Source organism: Malus domestica, chromosome 13, assembly GCF_042453785.1.
Source record: "Malus domestica chromosome 13, GDT2T_hap1".
NCBI classification, from domain to species: Eukaryota; Viridiplantae; Streptophyta; class Magnoliopsida; order Rosales; family Rosaceae; genus Malus; species Malus domestica.
The window spans coordinates 24,078,989-24,101,672 of NC_091673.1; the positions used below are offsets into that span (position 1 = coordinate 24,078,989).

Genomic DNA, 22,684 nt, shown 5'->3' on the forward strand with positions numbered 1-22,684 from the left:
GAGCTAGCTTGCAATACTTTGTTATGAATATGAGTTTTTTCGTAAACAAGTTTAAATTGTATCTTTAAAGAAAGGAAAAAATATATATAACTATTGTATGTTTAACGGTATCTGCATGAGTATGGAGTTTCTATCATTATATACAGAAGGAAAACAAAATCCTTGAGCAATATCCTCTTTACTCAACAATGTGCATCACACAAAACTAACACGATGGATGATAAATCGTGTTATGCTACGAGATATTTTTTCAAGCGCCGAGTGTTAGTATTATTTATTTGTATGATGTATTTTTTCGTGTTCTTCTACTTATTTTATGACACGTAAAGTACCAGCTTGAATATCAGTCATTTGAAAATTTTCTCTTATATATGCTACTTCATGACTGTGTGTCAAAAATTGTCTTGCGTTAAAAAAAAAAAAAAAAAAAAATATATCTTTAATATTTTGATTGGACGCAAAGATGGAGACGTCCTAATTAAGTCTGAGTTTCCCTACTTTGCATGTGAATGTAATTTGAGTTGAAAATTAGTCGTTAATGGTAGAAAAGAAAGGCCTAGTTAGCTTCAATGCATAGTTCCAAACATTGCCTTTTTAAAAAGCATTGCTTTGTGTAGTTTTATATGTTAAGCATGTGACCGTACAGATTAAAAGGAGGCCGCTGCTTCGCAGAGTGAATAAAATTTAGCTTCACATTACATTGTTATTGTAGGTCATATATAATGCATTTGAAGACAAATTTGATGGTTTTATAAAATTACAGAGGACAAAAGCATTTCGTCATATTATACATCCATGTCTTGAATTCTGCATTATCTTATTAGACATACTAAAATAATTGAAAAGATATGCAGCATACATACATATATATTCACTGCGTTCCAAAACCTTTTTATTAGCACCAAGTATTGGCTTTTAATTTATAGATTCACCCCTTCCAGTTCAGATCCACATATACGCTATCAATCATTCAATCCTAATGTAAAGGGAATTTTCCCTATACAAATGAATATCGGTCATGGGGTAGGAGAGCCCTCATCATAACCATGATCCATGTCAATGTATTGTTAAGGACATTTTTTAAATTTCCATTCTAATGAATCGAAACTGTCTAACTTTAACGTTGCCTTCTAAGAACCATCCATTCACAAAATTATCTATAAGCAAGATCGCACAGTTTAAATAATTTTTCATAAAAATGGCATCGTAAAGATTGTAGATAGTTCCAATCATCTAAATGCATTGGAGAGGTTTGTAATAGAGAACGTTTCCATTGCACCGCAATATATAGATGGATATGTGTATATAAATTACCATTAGGTTAGATCATGATCCAAAACCATGCATGTGTTGGGTTTCTTGGTATCACTTCAAAGGTGATCTTGCCAGCTCTTCTTAAGCATAAACAATAACTATGGGATTTAGGATGAGATTCTATGGGAAATTAATCAATAAAATGGATCTGAAAGCTTTAAGACGTTGGACAACGAAAAGTATATAATTATTATTTGTTATTCATCTATGTTATTATTGACATCGTTTGCATTATATAATCTAATGCTTCCTCACGTGATGAAGCAAAGGAGTGTCTTCTATAATGTTAATTAGACTAAAATTTCAAGTATATTATGCTTAGTGCACATGAAGGTGTTTTTCTTTTTAAATCCCTGTCTTCTCCCTGATACGTGTGCTGCAATAAACAAAACAGAGTTAACAGCTCCTGTAAACCTTATTGTGGATATCATGAATTTTCTTCAGCAAAAGCTGTGGCCCATGTGATGCGGATGTGGATTGCATGGCTGAGTTTCTCTGCGGGTGGGTGTTTGTGTGTGTGCGTGCAGATCAATCTAGTTGTAGTTATTATTGTTTTCTCAAACGAGCTCCAATTTCCAAGGTTCAAGGCTTCAGCAAATCAAATTTCTGGGTTTTCTGAATTATATTTAGAAGTGTGTGCAGTTCATTTTATTACACAACTAGGGTTTAGTCGTTTTTCGACAGTTTTATTTACAATAGCAGACTATGTGCTTTTACTAAAAACCAAACAACGCTGTTCTAGACTATATTTCGTTCAATCTCGGCTCTTGATTGCTTTTGATAAATAAAGAGGATTCAAATTTGAGATTGTTTTCAACATTAAAAGAGAGATACAACACCAACTAGACTATTTCAAAGTAACTGCCAACATTTGCATCCCCTTGGCAACTTCTATCAGTGGTCATTCTTCTTACAAAGTAAATAGCGGTTCAATTTTCTAGTTTTGTCTGCAATTTAACCGGAATAAGAAATCAATACTTCGGACCACACAACCTACATTGAATGCGTAGTAACTACAAATATATGTATATACATATATATATATATATAGGGAAGTGTTATCGGCACTCCAAAAATCTCATTCTACACTCCTCATAAGTGTATTTTTCTTTCTAAATATAAACAGTTTGGAGTGTAGAATAATGAATTTTGAGTGTCAATAACAATTTCCTAGATATATATTGCAAATTTAAAGGAATGTTGGAACAAGTTATTAAGTATGGGTCATGACTGAAGATAAACTAATTAGCAGCAGTCACTCAAATCTCGAGTTTTTATGGGTACAGTTTGAATGCTAAATATGAGAATCCTTAGAAAATGTTGCACCAACACCAATAAGAAAGTAGCGTTCTGGTTTCAGTTTCCAAATATAAATATTTTCATTGAAAAATCACAACTTTTTTTCATGAGTAATCAACATAAGCCTAATTATTTCGATAGTGCAACAAATATCTGTCCCATGTGAGAAGACTGTAACACATAGCAACTTGTTGAGCAACTTATATAGAATGGGTGCAATGCATATCCTGCCAATTACGTGTTGCTCTCCACATGGCAACGTATTGTACCCGTGTCATGAAAATTGCTCTCTTGATGGAGCGTGGACAACAAATAACTAGGAAAATATTGAACAATTGGAAAGATGATTTGACTTGTTGCACCAAAACCACAATCAAAACTTCCCAAAATCAACGTCTATTCAAAGTCGACCCGAAACCAGTGAAATTTAGCATTCAAACAATCGAAGACAAACAAGAGAAAATTTGAGAATTTTGGTAAGATGAATTGAACCCTAAATGCATATCTGCAGTGAGTGAGCGATCAGGGATTTTATTATTACAACCATGAATAACACGGGCAAAGTCACATTGCTTAGTGTTGAAACTTGAGTGTGCATTTATCACGTAAACGGTCCATTGGGCCTCAATAAGTTTCCTAGTGCATTTGGGCCTCTATAAGGGTTATTTAGGCCTAATTGGAGAGAAATAATACAACAACAACAAAATCTTTTCCCACTAAGTGGGGTCGGCTATTAATTGGAGAGAAATAAAAAGAAAAATATAAATGAAGTTCAAATTCAAACCTAAGTTGCATTCTCTAAAAAAAATAAAAAAAATAAAAAAAATAAAAAAAATCTAAGTAGGTATGCACATTTTGAGATTTTGAATATTTCATCATTTCCCCCACCCCCTCAATATTTGGTTAAACTGGAAATTTAGCCCATCCTACGATCCTACCCCTAAGACCATCTCCAACCCTTGGGCTAAAAGCCAAAATTTTTAGCCCGGAAAATTTAGCTTTTAGCCCAGAAACATCTTTTCTGCTCCAACCCTTCTACTCTAAAATTTTAGCCAGGAATTATTAAAGAATGAAATTAGCCTAAATTTTTTTCTTAAATCAATTTTAAAAAAAAATAAATATGTAGATTATTGTAAATTAATTTTATGAACATTTTAATCTAAAAAAATTTAAATTCCGATAAACATTTCGCATTTAGCCCGGGGGGAAAGCTGGGGGGGTATTTCGCCCAGAAATAGCATTTGGCATTTAGCCTAAAATTTTAGCATGGGTTGGAGAGTGTTTGGGGGGGGTAATTTGGGGGGTAATTTGGGGGGTAAGTTGGCTTTTAGCCCAGGGTTGGAGATGGTCTAAAGTCAACTAACTTATTCCCATATGCTCTTGAACACCTTCAAACTTTATACTTTTTTCAACATTGAAAGAGAGATGTGTGGCAAATTCACAAAAAGTTATTCTGAGCATCACATGTAAAAGTTCACAAACATTTTTTAGACATATAATAACTTTAAAAATTAAATCATGGTTTCATCATTCATAATTTATATAACAAATAACAATACAAGTTATAATTGTTTGCGACGCATTTTTATATTCTGAAAACACTACATTATAACCTCATTATCAATAGAAGAAAAAACATTGCTCTAAATATAAACTATCATACTATCACTCAATCATTAATCTCTCATTCGGTTATGCAATAGACTTTCTTAATATTCATAACGGAAAATACTATCTCCTGAAGCAATAGCCACCTTTAGAACCAAAGCCAATGCAATTTGCAAATATACATGATTATATACTTTATTCCTCTTCTCAGCCCTTTTTTTTTTTTTTTTTTTTTTTTTTTGCAAAACTACCAATTCCTTTCACTTGAGAAAATTCGCTATTTGAATGCATATCAAGAATATAATGCCCAAGTTGATATTTAAAAAATAATAATAATAATAATAAGGGCAACTCCTCTTATCATGGAGCCAAGTTCCAGAAAACCTTCTTGTTGGAAATAAGTCAACAATCTATGATTTATTATATATGAGCATTGATGATTTTCAGTGATCTGAATGATATGCAGATGCATGTATTTATAGTGAGCATATGTCTGTTTGCAACAGACATGTTTTTAGGAGGCGACTGTTCAACGTAAAGGGCATGTTGCTCCATCTGTTTCTCAGATACGCTCTCAGACTTCATCTGAAAAGATGAGTCTTTTCATAAATAAAAAATAATTTAATTAAATTTGAAATTAATTAAAAATAATTAATTAAAGAATTTAATTTTCAGAGCCCCAAGGCCCATCTTTTGATAATTAATTATATATATTAATTATTAATTAATTATCAATTAATTATTACACCCCAAAGCCCAACCTCAAGGGTGAGCCCAATTTTAGTCTCCAAAGTCCATCACTCCAATTACTTTCTATAAAGGACAAAGCCTTATAAAGTGAGAAAATCTTGTGGTGGTGAGCAATGTGGGACAATGAAATTCCACTCAAAATTTCCAACAATTCTTACTTTTCTATGAGTGGATTGAACTATCAACTCCGGGCTTCGTTCTCCTTTTCTTTATTAAGCTATCCAAGTAAGTCTCAATCGGCCGAAATGAACTAGAGGACTTTGTGAGACCCCATTCATTTGCTATCTATCTCTCTGAATCCATTTCTGTTGCGAAGAGGAATGTTTAGATCTTTCAATCTTATGGCGGGTGCTCGGATTTTCTCATTTGAATAGAAAAGGAGTCAAGCTGTTGGATGACATGTATGAAGAGCAACTCCAACCACTAAAGGGACAACATCTATGTCATCCATGAAGATTCACCTGAGTTCAAAGGGTAGGCTGACCCCCCCCTCCCCTTAATGGATCCGCAAGTGAGAGATACCACTAACGTAACAACTAGTTAGTAAAACTATAAGGATTGATCATGAGTTGTATGTAAATCTAGTTGGAATGCAGGGGTATGCGATCCAACTTTTCAAAGAAAATATAAATACGCATATAAAAACCGAAACCCTAATACAGAAGAGAACAACCCAAGTAAATTCAACTAAAATAACTTCATTTATGTGCTACTTGTGCCTCCTACAACAAAATCTCTTTTACCTATCAGAAGGTATTCATGACTTGAGAACCAGAGTAGAAATTAAAAAAGAGATAAACATGTACGGAAAATGAGAACCTAGACACTAAAAAGTTGATGGATTCTCCATGCTCCCCTTCTTAATTAACTAGTCTAGTCTTCATCTCTTTGGCTTCTTAGCTTGTGTGAGAAACATAAAAATAAAAATTAATTAACAAATTAGGAGACTAATTAATTAATTAATACAACAAAGGGAAAGAGAGAAAGAGGGGCCAGAAAGTGTGTCCTATGGCCATGATGGAAAATCATCATATTTCCTTTTGTCTTTGAGCATTTGTGCTAGAATGTGGCCTTCTAACAAATCGACCCTGAAACAAAATAAGAAAACCAATATTCAGTCCCTGAAACAAAAAGAGTTTCTATGATGGGGAACAAGTACAAGTAAAATGAGGTTTTGTGTTGTAAACGTGAGCGTAGTGATATTAGTTAGAACGGAAACTCCACAAGTACAAATTTTTCTTTCCACAATTCAAATTAGGCTAAAATAGAATATATCACTTGTATTAAAATAAGCTTCGTTTTATTCTATCAAGATGATCAAATTTTTTTCAATCGAATTTCTATTTTTTGTTAATAAGATGTTGTTTACGTAGATCATTAGTTACTTCTCTAAGTAAGTTTTTACTAACATGCATATTATCAAAATATCCACAATCAGAATTTGGATTATCGATAGTATCAATTATACGAATAATGTCTTACACAAGTTCTCTTCAACATTCAAGGGTTTCATTTCGGTGCAATGTAGCATGAAATGCTACGAGTATTAGATGATATAGATTCATGGGACCACAATAAAAGCAATAATTTAAATCAATTTAGATCATCCAATGCTCGTAATATTACATGCTGGTATAATAGGATGCTATGTATTATGGAAATGCAGACATGGATTGCTCACAACTTGAACTAACTAATAATGAGAGAAAAAGATAGGGAGGGAAAAACAAAAAAAGGAAACATAAATACTAGTCATGAGAAATGTGTTGTAAAGCAAATCATCACAACCATCATTACATCTTTATTTATCTTTTATTTATGGGAATTGTTATTGGTACTCCAAAAATCTCATTCTACACTCCAAACTTTCTATATTTGGAAAGAAAAATACAATTGTGAGAAATGTAGAATGAGATTTTTGAAGCGCTAATAACATTTCCTTTATTTATTTCTTATTTAATTTGAAACAAAATTAATCAATTCGAGTGTCAAGTCTACTCTATTTTAGATAAATTAGTGTGTATCTTATCTTTTGTAGAAAAAAAAAAACGATGAAGAATGTTTTAGGAGAACAGAAGTACCTTCATTCTGGGTCGTTGATCGGCGTTGACTTTTCTAACTTGGTATCTGATCTTCTTAGAGAAGAGGCGAGTACGGCGTTTCTCCTTGTAGCGCAACACGCTAGCCTCCCTCAATCCTCCGACGTCTGAGAATAAATCAATCTGCGCTAGCCTGGCCTGCCCAAAACAAACCCAATTATCAACAAAATAATCATTTAGAGACAAAATGAGAAGGACACATCTGTCATTCTATCACATATTTTGTATTTTCGCAAAAGATTATAGACCCAGAAAATGACCAATGCCGCCTTCAATAAAATAATAAATATTATGACTCCAAAGGGAAGAAGATAATGAATTCTATGATTTCGACCCCAAAATGATACTATGAATAAAAAAATGTAATTAATCGTATATTGAATATTAAAGATATGCTTTGTTTTAGACTAATAAATACTTTGGCACTTACGGCAAAGCAATCGACTTGGCAAAATTACAAGTGATTTTTCCGTCATTCGAGCCTAAAATATTGTTAAGTCAGAGGAAAAAAAAAGCTTAAAATTTTTATAAGTTACTAATTATAGCTCCTAAGTTTCTATTTTTATATAAGTTAAGAAATGTAACGGATGTAAAAATATGATTAGTTACTAATATAGCATTACGTGGGGTGCGTAGAATAATTTAACCAACTTTACCACCTAAATTTTTAAGAGTGAAGATTTAAGGAACGTCAAAAACGGTAACCAAAACAAAAGTGGATTAATAAAAAACTGAGTTCATTTTATAAAGGACCCACTTTATTAGACTGACATAAAAAACAGAGGAGCAGATTTTTTTTTATTTTTTTATTTTTATTTTTTTTTAAGCTCCAGACTTTGAACAGGTTTAAGTTTTCCCGGAATTCGATTCCCCGGCAAGAGATGAGAAACGTACAGCGACATCATTCCCCGCCGCATCAGATCCCGGCATTTCCTCCGAAAACGGCGACGCTTTGTCCGGCCAGGCATTCAAAACGTCGTCGTAGTCCAACTTCAGCTTCAGCCCGGGCTCTTCCTCCGCCGGGGGCTTGGGAATCGGACTCGCCTCCTTCGGCGATTCCGCTGTGATTCTCGATTCCAAGACCGACAGTTTCTCCACCTTCTTCTTCTTCTTCTTCTTGGCTGTGGCCGCTGCCGGAGCCGGGGCGGAAGATGACAGAGATTTGTTGAATCTGGGCGAGATTTCAAGAACATCTACGGTGGGAAAACTCCACCAGTTCCCCTCGTCGACGTGCCTCAACGGCCTCACTCCTCCTCTTCTCGACCCGAACTCGAATTTCCCGCCAAATCCGAGCCCTATTGGGTACCCATAACAGGAATTCCAAGTCGAATTCGGTTTTGGATTCGAATTCTTCATTTGCCCACCTCCGCCATTGTTAGACTCCTCCTCCAAGTCCATGTTCACACTCATACTTCCCATGATGCTATCAATCCCCTCTTCAATTTCCTCGTCGAGAATCGACTCCGCATCGAAATCTTCCTCTTGGAAATTATACCCGTCACTCAACTCCATGGAATCGGAATTGCAATTCGGTGGGGACTCGAATTCCCCCGGACTCCGGCACGGCTTCTCGAACGAATTCAGGGACTTGGGCTCGAATCGGGAACTGGATTTTTCCTGGAGTTGGTGGTGGAGCAAAAACCCGGAGTTTTCGGCCTCGATGACTCTGAACGGCAGGAGTAACTCCGCGGATTGGTCGAAGAAGGAGTCGTGAGGTTTGGTGAATTTTCTGGGATTTGTGAAACTTTTGGAGGAGAAGATGTTGGGGTACGCTGTAGAGAGCAATGCGGCGGCTTCATTGTATGTTTGGTTGGGCCGTTTTCGGGGGGTACGAGGTTTTCGTGTCGAGATTGCGAGGCCGGAGTTGCTGGATTCCGAGAGAGTTGAGGAGGGAGAAGAGGTGGAGGTGAAGGTTGATGTGGACGGCGATTTAACTATGTCAAGCTCGAAGGCATAGGTTCTTCCGCCGCCGCTTAGGCACGAAGACATTTTGATGATTCCGAGGAACAACAGGCAAAGACAGAGAATTTAGAAACAAAAAATTCAGATTCTTCAGCTGAAGAACACACAAAACAGAGGAGATGAAGTCATGGAATTGTTGAATTCAAGTTGTTTGGAGGACTAAAATCTAAAAAGCCAAAATCTTTACTCAAAAGGTACAAAACCCTAAACCCTAAAAGTAGAGGAAAGAAAAGGAATTGGGTTTGAAATGAAAAGTGGGAAAGGGCCAAGCAGCTTTCGTGTGATTAAAATAGAAAGAACCACTGAGAAATGGGTTTTTTCTGGAATTGCAACATTGGAGCAAGGGAATTAAAATTTGATGGGACACATGTTGAAAGGTTTTTTAAAAAAAAAACCCCAATAACTCTTCTATTTTCTCTTAAAAAACCAGAGTATCCCAAAACCCTAGAGAGAAAAGAAAACCCAGGTGACTGAAACTGTATCGAAGGGAATCAGTAAATTGGGTATTGGCTGATGCAGAAAAAGGAATTTATATATCCCAGAAAGGAAAGTTACCCAATAAAGAAAATCGAAGACTCTGTATATACTGTGAAAATTCAGCACCAAAAGAGGGGAGAGAGAGAGAGAGAGAGAGAGAGAGAGAGAGAGGGAGAGAGGGAGAGGGAGAGAGATGGGGAGAGACAGAGGAGGTGGATTTTTTGCAGAATAGGTCACGGGGCGAACCAAATAAAAGGGTGTAAAGAACCGTTGGGAAGCCTGTAAATATACCACAAGCATATGAAGAGACGCTGATTCTCTGTCTCTCTCTCTCTCTCTCTCTCTCTACAGACCAGAGGCAGAGGGCACTGGGAGACTGGGAAGTGCCTATGTATGAGTGATGGAGATGAGACAGGGGAAGAGACAATGCTCAGTTTCAGCAGTTCTGGCTGTGGGACCTTTTTTCTTTTTTTTTCTGCCTTTTCTTTCTCTAATTTTCAAAATATCTTTTTACCATTTCAATCATTTTATCTTGTATCTCAGAAAAAAAAAACATATATATAAAGTTGTATTTTATTATAGTAATGAAAAGAGTTGTTACTCTTGCATCATAACGTAAGTTCGAATCTAGTTGAATTTTTAATCTAATATCTAATTTAAGAAATCCATCATCTGACAAAATATCAAAAAAAGAAATCATTTTATTTTGCTCACCTTCTGCTCTTGCATTTTTTGCATTTTGCCCTCTTTCATGTTAGGAAATCATTTTTATTTTTTTGAGTAAACAGGAGGATACCTCTTTGTTGCCCTTTCACATCAATTAAATTCACACTAATTTTTGGGTTAATAAAATTCCCAATTGTCACAAGTTCTATACATGATTAAATAATAATAGAGCAACAACAACCCAATTATTGAGAACAACTTAAAAAGATTTTGTCAAGCTGATTAAAACAAAGAAAAAAAGGTATCCACAAATAGCATAAAATACCAAAATGACTGTTAACTACTTAATATAAGTCCGTTTTAAAATTACTTTTGAGAAAAGAAACGGTACTAGAAATTGTTTTCATTTCTTGTTTTTTTATTTTCATGGTATATACCATTCCATTTACATTTCTACCATATTCTCCCACAACCCTTCTTCTATCCTTCTTCTATCCTCATTTCTTCCTTATATATATATATATATATATATATATATATATATACACACACATATATATTAGTTGTACTATTATAAAAGGAAATGAGAGATTTCAAAACTATTACAATAATTTAGAGAGGATGGAGTTTCGAACCCGGGACGCATAGGTAGAAACCCAATACTCTATCCACTAGAATATTAGACTACAAACAATTTCTTATATTTCCTCTTTATCCTAACCAAAAATTAAAAACTACAAATGAAAGATGGTTTTTTTTCAAAGAAATGGTTTTTCTTTTTCCAAATTAAAATGGCTTATAATGTCTCATTGTGATTATGATTGTAACCCATAGAGAAAAAAGATAAAGACATAGATCAAAATTGAAGTATGGTTACTTAGCTTGTGTAAGTATAACTCAAGAGGAGGGACCTGATAAACACATTTTTTTTCTTCTACACACTTGTATTCAATTATGTTCATTGTTTTTGTTTGATTTATTTACTAATAACAAAAAACAAAAAGAAAAAAAACGTGTAAGATGTTTGAAATTCATGTAAAAACAGCTCCGTAACTCAAGTGACATGAAATAAACAAGATATTGGTTTTAAGCTCGAATTATTCACGTAAACAAATAATAAAAGTGGCATGTATTTAAGAAAATATGAAAATAACAATGAGATAACACTAGAATATTGTGGTGAAAAATATTGGCGATCCAGATATTCTCAAATCTCATCCAATCTTAGCCATGGGACAATCATGGATGGATGTCTTGTTTGGATGATTCTTAGTATGCCACCCATACCACCTGCAAAAGTGACTTGAGATTTTATGGAAAACCCCTTTTCTTATCTGCTGACGTGTAGACTACTTATTGGGCGGTCGAGATTTCTAGGGCTGACTGGACTGCGTTTTTAGGGTTTGGATGACAGTCACGTGTATCAAAAACTAAGGTGGGTTTCTGGATTTCTCGCAATGATTTGAACCTTTTTGTTGTTTGGTGACTTTTGCCAATTTCAGTGTGCGGTCGATGAGAATCCTACGTTGAGCTTATTAGGTTCAATAACTTAAAGATTACAATATCAAATTGTTATGGCTTTTGCACAATCTTGTGACCCACATCCCATTATTCCTTGTGTTCCAATTATAATTAACCAAATCACACAAAATTTGTACCATAGAACAAGATAGATAATCACCCACTAGTCTCCCTCAATCAGCCAATAGACTTGTGGTGTGTCAAGGACAGATTGTAACGAGTGAAACAAAACTGAGAGCGAGATTGTATTTGTGTACTTCATTAAAACGTGTCCGACTTCATTCTCACTACATTCATGATATATAAGATAGTACTAAATATAATCTCTTTAATGTTCGAAAGAAAGTTGAGTTTTTCTTCTTATTAAGTGGTCAAAATGATGGTTTCTTTTATGGTATTGATTAAGTTTCTCATGTTACCAAATTAATTTGTTTACAGTTTGTTTTGTCCTCAGACTATTTTTAATTGACAATAATTAAATGTAATTAATTTTGAATTTGAACTTTACCATATGTTTAGATGAGGAACTTTCAAGGTAACACTTGAATTTTAAAGTAATTGTTTTTTTTTTCAAATTCACTACAAATTATAAATGTATTTAAATTTGACTCAATCTCATTCTAATGCACAATGAGTCATATATAACTTCGTGCTATATGGAAAGTCATAAGGGTCACTACAAATTATAAATGTATTTAAATTTGACTCAATCTCATTCTATTGCACAATGAAATGAGTCATATATAACTTCGTGCTATATGGAAAGCCATAATTGAACTTAGTTATAACTCTAGACTACTCTAAAATTGACTTCGTTCCTCTCTAATCCATAAGGGTAAGAGTTACAAGGCAATTTTAACTCATATATTATATCCTATTTCATGCACCATCGTATTCAAACCAAATCTTCACTACTACGAAATCATTTATTAGTGTCACTATGATAACCGACAAGAAACATATATTACTGTCAGATATTAAGCAAAATCCGACATAAAATGGATGCAATGACGGATATAATAAGCTATAGAATTGCCAGCGTCAGGAAATGAATTTTTCGACAGAAAATACTCTAAAACCGATAGAAATTGTGTCAGATATAACCGACAGAGAATATATTAATAATGAATAAATAAGAGCATTCTCTATCGGATAAAACCGACAGAAAATATATAAAAGCGACATAACTTGTGTCGGCTATAACCGACAGGGAATATATTAATAATGAATAAGTAAGAGCATTCTCTGTCTGTTAAAACTGACAGCAAATATATTAATAATAATAAAAAATATAAAAAGGACATGAGAGCATTCTCCATACTCCTTCTCGTTGAGCATTCTTCTCTCATTCTGCTCGAAATGACCCAACAATCATCGAAACAATAGGTATGAAGTGAAGCGAAAGTTCGGATTAGAATATGCAGCTAATGAGCAAACCAGATTGGGCAACATGCTTGAACCCCCCCCCCCACGCACGATGGAATTTGAAGCTCGAATTCAAAAGATCCAAAACCCAACTCCATCCATCCCAGAAAAACAGAAGAGAAAACCCACATCTTCCATAAATTGAAGAACGAAGAAAAGCATGGAGATCCCAAATCACACACAACATTCAAACATCAAACACTTGTTGCGAGTTATACATTAGTTAAAATGTAAATAGTAGTTTATTGTCCCACATTGGTGAAGTGCATATGTAATACCAATTGTAACTCCTATATATACTCCACTTTGGAGATTAATGAATTAATAAGAAATTCCCAAATATTATCATATATTTTTGGTATTTACCATGTTTAGTTTAATATTGGTATTTACCATGTTTAGTTCAATATGGTATCAGAGCAGTTCGCTCTTGGTGACCTGTGTGCTTTAAATTTTGTGCCCACATTTTTCGTGATTTCCTCCGTGTGAAAAAAAAAAAAAAAGTGTCGTGCTACAGCGCCGTGAACAGTGGTCTTCTACAGTGCGTGAACAGTGATTGCTACAATGCCGTGAATAGTATTTGCTACAGCCGTGAACAGTGATTGCTACAGTCTCTGGTAAATTGTTTTCATTCCGCTGCGTATCTTTTGTGCCTTTATTGTTCGTGATTTTGTTCAATGGCTCAATATAATCATAGTGTTGTTATGCATCTTGGTGAAACAAATAAATGGATAATTGATACTGGGGCCACTGATCATGTGACGAGTGACCCTGGAGTGTTTGATGAGTTATGTGATTATGTTCGTGATCCGTATATTACTAGTGCAAATGGAGCACTTTCCCCTGTGAAGGGTGAAGGCACTATCTCTTTGACTCCAACCTTATCACTGGTCCGTGCTTTACTTGTTCCTGATGTTAAGTGCAATCTTTTGTCGGTAGGAAAACTTCTTGATACTTTATATTGTTCTGCTCACTTCTATCCTACGTATTGTTATTTTCAAGATATTCAAACTCAGAAGATAATTGGTTATGGTAAAAGGATAGGGGGTTTGTACATCTTGACTATGGAGGATACTGTTGTTTTCGGTTCAAATAATCATCAAGTTTTAAGTGCTAAAGTGGATAACAGACATCAAATTTGGTTGTGGCATCGACGATTGGGACATCCATCATTCAGTTATATGAAGCATCTATTTCCTTCTTTGTTTCGCACTTGTAGTGATTCAGAGTTCAAGTGTGAAACATGTGTCATGGCTAAGAGTCATCGTGCTTCCTTTCCTGTAAGTGATTCTAAAGCTACTTTACCATTTGATTTGATACATTCTGATGTGTGGGGTCCTGCAAAAGTTACTTCTAATGGATTCCGTTGGTTTGTTACTTTTATTGATGATTGTACTCGGGTAACTTGGGTGTTCTTGATGAAAAATAAGAGTGATGTTCCGTTACTTCTTCAAGAATTTTGTACAATGGTATCTACTCAGTTTCAGACCAAAGTTAAGGTCTTCAGGTCTGATAACGGAGGAGAATATGTGAATCACACTTTGGCATGTTTTTTCCGTGATCATGGTATTATTCACCAGACGACTATTCCGTTTACACCCCAACAAAATGGTGTGTCCGAACGGAAGAATCGTCAAATAATGGAGGTTGCTCGCTCCTTGATGTTAGATAAATGTGTTCCTAATCATTTGTGGGGTCATGCTGTTTTGGCTGCTGTGTATTTGATCAATCGTGTTCCAAGTCGGGTTCTTGATTTTCAGACACCGTTTGATGTGCTACAAAAACATGTTTCTCTTGTTTCTGTCTCAAAACTTCCTCCGAAAGTGTTTGGGTGTATTGCGTATGTGCATGTCTACTCTCATCAGCGGAGTAAACTTGATGCATGTGCTCTCCGGTGTGTCTTTATTGGGTATGCTAACAATAAAAAAGGCTATAAGTGTTATCATCATCCGACTCAAAAAACTTATATTACCATGGATGTCACCTTCCATGAAGAAGTTTCGTATTTTGTGAAGCCCTCTTCCGACTCTCCACTTCAGGGGGAGAGGGGGAGTGAAGTGCAGATTCGAAGAGATGATATGGATGATGTGTTACAGACAGAGTTGGGAACAGAACCTATTATTTTGCGTGATACTAATCAGTCGGCTACAGATGATGATCGGTTGCCTGCTGCTGATATATCTGATGAATTACCTTCTGATGATCGGTTGCCTGCTGCTGATATGTATAACGAGTTGCCTGATGATGGTTCGTCCAGTGATGATTCTTCTAACTGTTTGGTACAAGATGGTGGCATACATGAGGTAAATTCTGACGATTCTTCTACTTATCAGTTGCCTCCACGAGCTAATCGTGGAAAATCTAAAGTACAATATGAGCCTGATATGCATGCCAAAGCCAAATATCCTATCAACAATTATGTGTCCTCTCATCGTTTGTCCCAAGCATATGCATCTTACATATGTCAGTTATCTAGTGTATCAATTCCTACAAAATTGCAAGATGCTTTGTCTGACCCTAAGTGGGTTAATGCTATGAAAGTTGAGATGGAAGCTTTGGAAAAGAATTCTACTTGGGATTTGGTTCCGTTACCAAACGGGAAGAAAGCCGTTGGATGTAGATGGGTGTTTACTATTAAGCACAAAGCAGATGGTTCTATTGATCGGTATAAAGCCAGATTAGTTGCTAAGGGTTATACTCAAACCTATGGGGTGGACTATCAGGAGACCTTTGCTCCTGTTGCCAAACTTAATACTGTGCGTGTTCTTCTGTCCTTGGCAGCAAACCAGGATTGGCCTCTGTTGCAGTTTGATGTTAAGAATGCTTTCCTTCATGGTGATCTTAAGGAGGAAGTGTATATGGATCTCCTACCTGGTATTGGAACATCTCCTGGAAAAGGTATTGTATGCAGGTTACGAAAGGCCTTATATGGTTTGAAACAATCTCCTAAAGCATGGTTTGGGAGGTTTACAAGTTCAATGAAGAAGTTTAGGTATATCCAGAGTCATTCAGATCATACTTTGTTTCTAAAGCGACAAAATGGTAAGCTAACTGCATTGATTATTTATGTTGATGACATGATAGTGACTGGTGATGATCAAAAGGAGATACAACACCTTCAAAAGTACCTAGCTACTGAGTTTGAGATGAAAGAATTGGGTGAATTGAAGTATTTTCTTGGAATCGAGGTTGCACGATCCAAGCATGGTATTTTTCTATCTCAAAGGAAGTATGTTCTTGATTTGTTAGCTGAAACAGGTATGTTAGATTGCAAACCTGTTGATACTCCTATTGAGCAGAATCATCGTCTGGGCTTATTTCCAGATCAAGTTCCAACTCATAAGAAACGGTATCAGAGGCTTGTGGGGAGATTAATTTATTTGTCTCACACTCGCCCTGACATTGCTTATGCAGTTAGTGTGGTAAGTCAGTTTATGCACTCACCTAGTGAAGCTCATATGGATGCAGTAACTCGTATTTTGAGGTACTTGAAGATGGCTCCTGGCAGAGGCCTGGTTTTCTCTAAGAATGATCATTTGAATGTCGAAGGGTATACAGATGCAGATTGGGCTGGTTCTATCACTGATCGGCGATCTACATCTGGATACTTTATGTTTGTGGGTGGTAATTTAGTTACTTGGAGAAGCAAGAAACAAAAAGTGGTGGCTAGGTCAAGTGCAGAAGCTGAGTTTCGTGGTATGTCTCATGGTGTATGTGAGTTGTTGTGGTTGAAAAAATTGTTGAGAGATCTTGGGTTTAAACACAAAGGTGCTATGAAACTTCATTGTGATAACAAGGCTGCTATTGAGATTGCTCATAATCCAGTGCAACATGATCGAACAAAACATGTGGAGATTGATCGACATTTGATTAAGGAAAAATTGGATGCTGGAATTATTATGTTTCCGTTTGGGAGATCTGAAGATCAACTGGCTGATGTTCTTACTAAGGCTGTGTCTAATAGTGCGTTTTCCGACTCGCTTGACAAGTTGGGCATGCGTGACATCTTTGCACCAACTTGAGGGGGAGTGTTGCGAGTTATACATTAGTTAAAATGTAAATAGTAGTTTATTGTCCCACATTGGTGAAGTGCATATGTAATACCAATTGTAACTCCTATATATACTCCACTTTGGAGATTAATGAATTAATAAGAAATTCCTAAATATTATCATATATTTTTGGTATTTACCATGTTTAGTTTAATATTGGTATTTACCCTGTTTAGTTCAATAACACTTACACAATCAACAGAAACAACCACCATAAATAGAAGAACGAGAAAAGCAATGAAGAAAAAAGAGAGGCTCACTCGTCTTTCTCTTCGGTGTTTTGTAAGGGGCTTCGATCTGACTCTGAGGAGCAAAAGGAAGGAGAAAGAACAGATGAAGCAACGACATAGAGAATCAGAGAAAGCAAAAATCCAAAAACCATGTAACGGGGAATAAGAAATGTGCGTGTACGGTGTTTGTATGCGGTGGGTTGGACGAATTTGGAGTTGGAAGAAATAAGGCGTACCCTCTTCGTCTTGGGGCATTTCGTGGCTGTTTTCTTGGTAGTTATGCAGAGGATCATCTTCTATGGCCTTGTGGGTGCGCTTCTATGCCGGCATTGTTCTGGTTTTTCTCTTATTTGTAAATTAAAAGGAGAAGGGAGAATGCTCAACGAAAAATATAAAAAGGAGAAGGAAATGAGGAGAGGAGAAAAGGGGGAAGGAAGGGGGAAGGAAGGGGGAGGGGAGAAGGCACCGGCGCAAGGAAGAGATTGAGGGGTTTTATTTTGGAAAATTATGATTACTGTCGGTTAAAACCGACATAAACATTTTTTAAAATAAAAACCGACAAAAAATTTTCATTACGGTCGGTTATAATTGACAGAAAAAAATGGCGGCAAAAATCCCCCAAAATTCCCTTCCAAAATTTTAAATTCCCTCCCAAAATTTTAAATTTCCCCCTAAAATTTTGCTATGATTTAAAAAAATAAAAAAAATAATTGTTTGGTTTAATAAATAAATAAATAATATGTATCTAAATAGTGTTGATGACACACCCCAACAGAAGCCAAGGCATGCTGGCCGTCACGTGAGAGTGACGTAGCCATGTGCACAGTGCGGAAGCGGTAAAGATAGCAAATATACGAATAATTAAAAACCAAATTACTAGGGTGCACTACTAAACGAAAGTGATAGGAGTTAGTTACAACAGTGAACACTCATAATCAGAGCATAATAAGTCTAGGTGCGTACTAGTAGGACAAGTACTAGTTACACAGTACCAGGAATGTCCTACTATTATTCAAATAGGTTATAACTGCCGACGATCCCGAGCCACCAACAGCAACTTACTTAGAACCTGGAGGGGCGCAAAACAGAAAACATGAGTGGGCAAAAACAAATGTTTTACAAAACCATTTCATTTATCAACATACTAACCCCTCACTGTAAAACATGTAAGATTTTCCCAGAATTAAGATATAAGCATATACATATATGTGTGTGTGTGTGTGTGTGTATATATATATATAGATACATATTAATTCAATTCATGCTTCACACAATCATATTCATATGTATGCTATGCCAAAATATAACAAAGTAAACAATTCAGGTAAGAATAATTTCATAGAAATGTGATATGCCAACCGGAACTCCTGAGGTAGTTTGTACGGCTGAATTCATAGCTCAAACTCAATCTAGCCGGAGTCACTACAATGAACTATATGGCAATATACTACACATAAGTCGGAACCACTGAAAAGGGTCTGTACGACAAGATTGGGTGAAATATAATTATGCTCAACTATATTCTCTCATAATAGTCGGGTGATAGTTCGCTAGTCACCTATGAGTCGGAACCATGAATAAGGTCTGTACGACAAGACTGTGCATTTAAATTGGATCCAATATGAGCATATAGTGCAGGAGGTGACATAAATAAACAGGCCTGTGTTTCACTTCTCTGGCTAATTCATAATCACCATAGGTGCAACTTTATGAGCTCAACATTACTTAATCGTATATCACATATCACATATCACATATCATGTATCACATCATCGATGACTCACACAACCAAACATAACTTACCTGAACTCACCTGTGCCTCCACATCACCACATTCATATATATATGCAACCATGCAATGCATATTCAAAATACAGAAGCATTTGGCATATTATTTCTAGGCATACTTTCCTTAAAAATGCATTTCTGGAAAATATATCAAGTATATAAATATATACTGAAAACAAAAGCCCATTCACTGATAAGTTGAAGGGTCGTAGCCCCCGAGTCGCCCGTGGATACACTCGTCCTCGGGATAAGCCTCACCTATATGCGAATTAACTATAAAAACGTTATTTTAAAACACATATACAAAACTAGCTAATAACTTCTCATACATTGCTCAATTTTGGTATTTAAATATACCAAAGTGACCTACACAACCTCACGAACATTGTGAATTTTTTAGATAAATTTTTAGGTGGCTTAAGCGCCCCCATCCGCTGGGGAGGGCACAGCCTCACGCGTTCAACACACGCATCATCTTCAACCTCCAGACGCCGAAACTGTTCACCGGCGCCGGATTCTGGGCAGACCTTCAAACTCACTATTCTCCTTCGTTTCTCAACCATTTTTCATGCAATTGGTACCAAAATGAAGCTAGGGACATCTACAATCACGTTATACTACTTTTAAGCCTTGAATTCCACTAGAATCTACCTGAGGAAGCTCGATAATCCGGTCGACTTGAAAAGCTTCGATCTCGACCTTCCGACGTCCAAACTCTTCCAACGAACTACCCCAGGGCTCGTGAAGACCTCCTTAAGCCTTCTATGAGCATATAATTCCCTGAAAATCGAAGAATAAAAGTTGCATGAACAGTGCATGGAATCGGACTTTGTGGTTCTACGTGAAATCGAAGGTAACCTTACCTATTTTTGGTACCTTTGAACTCACGAGGACTTTAGGAACACAATGGTACCATTTTCAACCTCGATCTGCAAGGTTTGGGGTGTTCTTGCCCTTGTTTGTATGTAAGAAGGAAGAGAGAGAGAGTGAGAGTCCGAGAGAGGTGAGAGGACACGGGGGAGAGGAGAGAGGAGAGAGTGAGAGTGTGTGTGGCCTAGGATTGGTCAACCACCAAAAGAAAACATAAATTAATCCTAATTGGTTCCAAACAATTAGGATTTAAGTATATTAACCCAAAGCTACCCTTAAACCACATTACACAACTAACGTTCAAGGGTATTTTCATCAATTCATGTCGTCGATAAATATATATTTGCGACAGGCTGTGACAATCTCCCCACCTTATAAAATTTTGTCCTCGAAATTACATACAACCACGACATCCACTAATAATCATAAAACAATCGTGGATACATCTCTCTCATCCGATCCTCTGTCTCCCAAGTAGCTTCTTCCACTGAATGATTTCTCCATAATACTTTTACCAAACGAACTGTCTTGTTCCTCAGTTCTTTATCCTTCCAATCTAACAGAGTCATTGGTTCCTCATCATAAGTCAAGTCCGAATTGATTTCCAAAGGTTGAGGAGGAATTACATGTGAAGGGTCTGAAACTTAATGTCGAAGCATCGAAACATGAAATACATCGTGTACCTTGGATAACTCTGGAGGCAACTCAAGCTTGTAAGCAACCTCACTGACTCGCTCGGTGATCATATATGGTCCAATGTACCTAGGACTCAATTTTCCTTTCTTTCCAAATCGTACAACACCCTTCCAAGGTGATAGCTTTAGAAATACCTAATCACCTACATTATACTTCCGATCAGTGGCGTGCTTGTCTGCTAAGCTCTTTTGTCGATCTTGGGCCGCTTTCAGGTTAGACTTAATTACCTGAACATTTTGAGTAGTCACATCCATAATCTCAGGGCCCACTAAAACTCTTTCGCCAACCTCTGACCAACATATAGGCGTACGACAAGATTTCCCATAAAGTGCCTCAAATGGTGCCATACCAATGCTCGAATGATAACTGTTGTTGTAGGCGAACTCCATCAGATCCAAACAATCATGCCAACTATTCCCAAACTGCAGCACCAAAGATCTTAACATATCCTCTAATGTCTGAATGGTCCTCTCAGATTGTCCATCTGTTTGAGGATGATATGCCATACTATAAAGCAATCTCGTACCAAGAGTTTCCTGGAATGCTATCCAGAACTTAGAAGTAAATCTGGGATCCCAATCCAAGATAATATTAATTGGCACACCATGGAACTTCATAATCTGCGATATAAATAACTTAGCTAATCGGCTTAACGAATACTTCTCCCTTACGGGAAAAAAATGCGCTGACTTCGTAAGCCGATCAACTACCACCCAAATGCCGTCATAACCATTCTGTGCGAGGAAGCTTGTACACAAAATCCATAGTAATATTTTCCCATTTCCACTGTGGGACGGGAAGTGGCTACATCAACCCAAACGGTTTCTTTCTTTCAGCTTTAACCTGTTAACAAATGGCACACCTGCTCACATATTCGGCAATTTCTCTTTTCATATCTGGCCAATAGTAAAATGTTCTAATGGTATGATACATCTTAGTGCCTCCTGGATGCATCGCATATGCCGAAATATGTGCTTCATCCAAAATTTCTTTCTTTAATTCTGCATTATTCGGCACATACATCCTACTTCCTGCATAAGCATGCCATCGATTTCTCGAATCTCAAAATATTTCTTTTTACCTTGGTTCCTTGCTTGAATTATTTCATGGGTCTCCTCATCAATCATCTGAGCCTCAAGCACACGATCAATTAAAACTGGCCTAACTGGGAAATTAGCAAGCAAGGCTTCTCCTCGATCTTCCACTCCTAGCTCCACTCCAGTGGACCTCAAATCTACTAGAAAAGGAACATGACAATCATAGATGGCACTAAGTCTGGTTGGAGTCTTTCTACTAAGTGCGTCCGCCACTGCATTTGCACAACCAGGATGGTACTCAATCGTGCAATCATAGTCACTAAGTAACTCAATCCATCTCCGCTGACGAGGATTAAGATCTCTCTGAGTAAATAGATACTGAAGACTCTTATGATCTGTGAAGATCTTATATTTCTCACCATAAAGATAATGTCTCTAAATCTTCAAGGTAAAGATGATAGCTGCTAACTCCAAATCATGCGTAGGGTAATTCTTCATATGAGGGTTCAACTGTCTCGAAGCATAAGCAATTACCCTACCATGTTGCATCAATACACAACCCAAACCATTTAGAGAAGCATCACTATAAACCTCATAATTACAGCTATCATCTGGAAGTGCTAGAACCGGAGCACGAGTGAGATAGTACTTCAACTGCTGAAAACTTTGCTCACATCTATTATCCCATTCAAATTTAACATCCTTTCGAGTCAACCTCGTTAGTGGCAGAGCAATCATTGAAAAATCCTTAACAAACCATCTATAGTAGTCTGCTAAGCCAAGAAAACTCCGTACCTCGGTGACGGTTCGAGGTTGCTCCCAATTCTCCACAGCTGCCACTTTTTGAGAATCCACTTGAATGCCTTGAGCAGAAACGACATGTCCCAAGA

General features: G+C 36.5%; 1 protein-coding gene across 2 annotated transcripts; it reads right to left on the bottom strand.

Moving 5' to 3' along the window:
- Positions 1-5,649: 5,649 nt before the first annotated feature.
- Positions 5,650-10,094, bottom strand: LOC103427649 (protein CHLOROPLAST IMPORT APPARATUS 2-like). Of its 2 annotated transcripts, none has more exons than XR_003767977.2 (3): positions 7,965-10,094; positions 7,053-7,203; positions 5,650-6,059 (listed from the first exon to the last, which is right to left on the bottom strand). XR_003767977.2 is itself a non-coding variant. In XM_008365719.3 (3 exons), the coding sequence occupies exons 1-3, from the start codon at positions 9,057-9,059 to the stop codon at positions 6,000-6,002; spliced, it is 1,311 nt and encodes a 436-aa protein (XP_008363941.3). In that variant the 5' UTR covers positions 9,060-10,094; the 3' UTR covers positions 5,650-5,999. The 2 variants fall into 2 exon arrangements, 1 of the variants encoding a protein (XP_008363941.3); XM_008365719.3 differs by having other exon boundaries at positions 7,053-7,208.
- Positions 10,095-22,684: the final 12,590 nt, after the last annotated feature.